General features: G+C 38.9%; 1 protein-coding gene across 1 annotated transcript in view; it reads left to right on the forward strand.

The window, feature by feature from the left end:
- LOC102762283 (zinc finger protein 501) overlaps nt 1-5,024 on the forward strand; it is a 29,599-nt gene extending 24,575 nt beyond the window's left edge. The window contains 3 exon segments of the mRNA XM_015568638.1: nt 2,513-2,586; nt 3,655-3,942; nt 3,944-5,024. Of these exon segments, the coding sequence (XP_015424124.1) occupies nt 2,513-2,586; nt 3,655-3,942; nt 3,944-4,942 (1,361 nt within the window). The 3' untranslated portion in view covers nt 4,943-5,024.
- The last annotated feature ends 386 nt before the right edge of the window (nt 5,025-5,410 follow it).

A 5,410-nucleotide genomic window follows, 5' to 3' on the forward strand; every position in this document is an offset into this window, starting at 1 on the left:
CTTGCTGCTTTTAAGATTCTCTCTTTGTCTTTTGCTCTTGGCATTTTAATTATGATGTGTCTTGATGTGGTTCTCTTTAGATTTTTTTTGTTTGGGGTTCTCTATGCTTCCTGGACTTGTAAGTCCTGCTTTGAATGTTTGTCAACCTTGGGTACTCATGACAGCTTATACTGTTAGCATTCCAATGTAAGGTCATCGCATATGTAGTTCATTTATTGAGTTCTTATTTAATTACAGCCCCCTCTACTTTATACTTTATTTGTATTGATTTTAGAGGAAGAGCAACTCGGGGGAGACAGGGGAGACATTTGTTTCCCCAGTTAGTTATGCATTCATTGATTACTTTTTAGTGTGCCTTGAGCACAAATCAAAGGTGCAATGTTTTGGTATGAGGATCACACTCTAAACAACTGAGCTCTTGGGCAAGGTGAGAATATCCTTTCCTTATCTTGTGGTTTAGTCACCCTGGGTGAAGATCTTTAGACCCCTTCCAGGAGGATTTGTATGTCGGCCTTTTAGTCTAATTTGCTTTATTATTTCCCTCTGCCTTAATGTCTGTATTACAGGTTGTTGTTTTTTTGTTGTCTGTTTATTTTCTAACATTTTTATTGATTTCAGAGAGTAAAGGAGAGGGAGAGATAGTTAGAAACATCAGTGATGAGAGAGAATCATTGATAGGCTGCCTCCTACACGTCCCCTACTGGGGATCAAGCTGGCAACCCTGGCATGTACCCTTGACGGTAATCGAACCTGGGAACCTTCAGTTCACAGGTCGGTGCTCCATCCACTGAACCAAACTGGCTGTAGCTGTATTACAATTTTTTTAATAACAGAAGCTTTGAAGTATGTTTTAAAATCAAGAAGCCTGAAGCTTTTAATTTATACATTCTTTTCATGATTCACTTGGTTACATGGAGTCCTGTGACATTCACATTAATTTTGGAAAGAGCTTTTTTTTATTTCCACCACAGGTGTCACTGGGACTTTGATAGGGATTGCTTTGAATGTTTAGGTAACTCTCGGTACTAATGACAGCTAATACTGTTAGCATTTCAGTCAGATCATGGAATGTGTTTTCCAATTTACTGATTCGGTGTTTAATTACAGCAGCCATGTGTTCGTGTGTGTGTGTGTGTGTGTGTGTGTGCGTGCGTGCGTGCGTGTGTGTGTGTGTCTGTCTGTATCTGTGTTTTCTTTTGTTACTTCTCACCCGATGTTATTTTTCCCATTGAATTTTAGAGAGAGTGGGAAGGAGGGAGGGGGATTGAAAGAGAGAGAAATATCATATTGATGCAAGAGAGACACATTGTTGTTTGGCATCCTCACACATCCCAAATGGGGTTCGGATCGAACCTGCAACCATTTGGTGGGTGGGCCCATACTCTAACCACTGAGAAACACTGCAGAGGGCACCCAGCAATATTTTATGCTTCACAGCATACAAGTTGTGCACTTCTTGGGAAGTAAATTGTTAATATTTCATTTTCAATTATGCTGTTATTCATGTAAATACTTACTTAATTTGCTACTGATTTCAGACAGGAAGGGAGAGGGAGAGAGAAATAGAAACATCAATGATGAGAATCATTGATCATTTGCCTCCTGCATGCCCCCTCCTGGGGATCGAGCTCACAATCCAGGCAGGTTCCCTTGGCTGGCATGGGACCCAGGACCCTTCAGTCTGCAGGCTGACAGTCTATCCACTGAGCCAAGCCGGCTAGGGCCATTTTTTTTTTTCTATTTGTTTTGTGACCATGAGAACTACTTAAAATATCTTAAAGTTATAACAATGTATCCTAAACTCATAGTGTCAACTGCATACAAAAACTCTGCAGATTGCCATTTTTAACCGTGTACCCATATACGTTAATATCAAATTATCTTTAATGTTGTGTGCCTGCAGTTATTTCAGATTTTATTCTTCTTGTATATTATTTATTTTTTCAAAATACCTTTGATTTCAAGGAAGCAAATGGGAGAGAGATAGAAATATCCATGATGAGAGAGTATCATTGATTGGCTCCCCCACACTGGGGAAAGAGCCTGCAACACAGGCATGTGCCCTCACCTGTAATCAAACTGTGACCTCTGATTCATAGGTGGGACCCTTATCCTCAGAGCCGCAGCACTCAGACTCTTCCTTTCATTTTCTAAAGTTACACAAGAGAAATCAAAGTGATATGTGTTTCTTTAATAGAACACCACAAATAGAAGATGCACAAATGCACTTCCCTCATCTCTCTCTCCAGTGAAGTAACTGGGAATTGGGAGTGTTTTTATAATATTGCCATTGTGTGCCAAGGGATTTGAGAAGGTATCATTGGCAAATGTAAGCAACTCTTTGTCCCTCTTTATGTGAGTTTTCCTCATTGTACCTATCTTGAGCTTTCATTCAATACTATACTGGCTCTTGGAGTCCTCCAAAAATGTCATTTGGTCAATACTTGCTGGTAAGTTCTAAGTGCACTCACCTGATTGTCAAAACGGAAAATTCGTGTGTTTTTTTTTTCAGCTATGTCACCTAAAGATAACCAGGCCTTTATGCCAAAGCCCAGAATACAAGATTTATTCTGTGAAATAATACTGGTAAGATATAAACGGTGTCGCTTTGATAATGTACACTTAATGAAAGCCTTGAAATTTGAAGAAGAGTGTGATGACAACAGAGGATATTAATATAAACAACTAATCTGGAAAAATTATCATAATAAATTTCTTTTTACCTAAAGAGGTCAGGTATGTTATGAATTTGGGAAACCTCCAAATTTAAAGTCAGTTACATTGGCAGATCAGTGTATTTGTGCACATGAAGGTTGAAAACAAGTTTTTACTGTTATGCATTCTTGGAAAAGAAATTTGGAAAAACTAGGAATTCGTATAATTTGTAGTGTAAATAATTTGCATTGTTTAAAATTCAGGTGGAATTAAACTTCATCAATCATTTCTAAAATATATAGATTTGTCATGTACCTATAAAATTAAAATGCTCAATTTAGCAATGTTTTATGATTTTTTATATTTAAAAAATGTAACTCATTTCAGAGAGTAAGGGAAAGGAAGAGGGAGAGGAAAACATCAATGATGAGAGACAATCATTCATTGGCGGCCTCCTGCAAGCCTCCCACTGGGGACTGATCTGGCAGCCAGGCCATGTGCGCTTACTGGGAATGGAACTGTGATCTCCTTGTTCATATGTCAAAGCTCATCCACTGAGCCATGCTGGCAGGGCAATTTGGTAATATTTTATTTATTCATTTTTTATGATTATTTTAAAAAATATTTTTAATGATTTCAGAGAGAAAGAGAGAGGGAGAGAGAGAAACGTCAATCATGAGAAAGAATCATTGATCGGCTGCCTTTGGCATGCCCCCTATTGGGGATAAAACCCAGGCCCCTTTAGTCTGCAGGCCAACGCTCTATCCACTGAGTCAAACCAGCTAGGACAATTTGGTAATCTTTCCAACAAGGCTTCATCCTTCTTCTTCTTACAATAATGTTTTGTGTGTTTTTTTTGTCTAGTATATTAGGAAAGCTTTTGTTATACAATCATCTAGGTTTAATGTGTATCACAAAATTGTTTTTATGGAACAAGTGTACATATTTAATGAAATTATAACTGTCACTAAAGATCTTTCTATCTCCCATAATCACCAGAGTACACATAACGGAGATAGAAGTTATGAATGGATTGAACATTGGAAAAACATTAAGCTAGAGTTATATCTTAATCATTGGACAAGTGAGCTGCCAGAGGAGCATCATAAAAGTGGAAAAGTCTTTGACCAAATGTCCAATCACAATATACATCAGGTTTTTCCTATTGTGGAGAAGACACACAAAGGAAGTAAATGTGTCCAATATTTTCTGCAGCCTTCAAATGACGATGAACAAGAGAATATTCCTACTGGGGAGCAAGCTTACAAATGGAATCCGTGTGGGAGAGTCTGCAGTCAAAGCCTCAAGCATGATTCGACATGAGAAAGTTCATACTGGAGAAAAACCTTACAAATGTAGAGAATGTGGCAAAGCCTTTAGGCAGTCCGCAGCCCTTACTTGCCATCAGAGAGTTCATACTGGAGAAAAGCCTTATAAATGTAGAGAATGTGGCAAAGCCTTGAGGCAGTCCGCAGCCCTTAGTTGCCATCAGAAAGTTCATACTGGAGGAAAACCTTACAAATGTAGAGAATGTGGCAAAGCCTTTGGCCGGTCCTCACACCTTATTTGTCATCAGAGAGTTCATTCTGGAGAGAAGCCTTATAAATGTAGAGAATGTGGCAAAGCCTTTAGGCAGTCCGCAGCCCTTAGTTGCCATCAGAGAGTTCATACTGGAGAGCAGCCTTATAAATGTAGAGAATGTGGCAAAGCCTTTAGATATTCCTCCTCCCTTAATGTACATCAAAGACTTCATACTGGAGATAAGGTTTATAAATGTAGAGCATGTGGCAAAGCCTTCAGGCACTCTTCAGCCCTTAATCAACATCAGAGAGTGCATAGTGGAGAGAAGCCTTATAAATGTAAAGTGTGTGGCAAAAGCTTTAGCTACTCCTCAGATCTTAATCGTCATCAGCTTATTCATACTGGAGAGAAGCCTTATAAATGTAGAGAATGTGGCAAATCCTTTAGCTGGTTCTCATCCCTTACTAATCATCAGCGTGTTCATACTGGAGAGAAGCCTTATAAATGTAGAGAATGTGACAAAGCCTTTAGCAATACTTCAAATCTTATTGTACATCAGAAGGTTCACACTGGAGAGAAACCTTATAAATGTAGAGAATGTGGGAATGCCTTTAGCAGGTCTTCAAGTCTTACTGTACATCAGAGAATTCATTCAGGTGAGAAGCCTTATACATGTAGAGAATGTGGCAAAGCCTTTGTCACCTCCTCAAATCTTATTAAGCACCAGAGTATTCACACTGGAGAGAAGCCCTGCATCCCTTACTAAGCATCAGAGAGTTCACACTTTAGAGAAGCCTTCTAAATGTAGAGGATATAACAGCCTTTCATCAGTGTTTCTGCCTTACTTTAAAGCAGAGTTCACACTTGAGAGAAGCCTTAAAAATGTGGAGGATATAACGGCATTTCATCAGTGTTCCTGTCTTACTGTAAAGCAGAGTTCATACTTGAGAGAAGACTTACAGATGTGAGGGGTGTTGTGTGTCCTTTACCAGCTGTGAGAACTTACAGAACGTCATAGAATTGATACTGGCAAGAAGCCTTATGAATGTGAAAAATGTAGAAAAGGCTTTATAAGGCATTCATGTCTTACGGTACCTGAGAGACTTTATACTAAAAAGAGAACTTACAAATGTAGAAAATGGGCTGGAGCCTTGACTCAGCTCAAAATTCACTGTACCTCACAGATTTTACAGTGGAGGGAAGCCTTATACTGTGGATAACGTGAGAAAGCCTT

The sequence above is a fragment of the Myotis davidii genome, unplaced genomic scaffold (assembly GCF_000327345.1).
Source record: "Myotis davidii unplaced genomic scaffold, ASM32734v1 scaffold965, whole genome shotgun sequence".
In the NCBI taxonomy this organism is placed as follows: Eukaryota; Metazoa; Chordata; class Mammalia; order Chiroptera; family Vespertilionidae; genus Myotis; species Myotis davidii.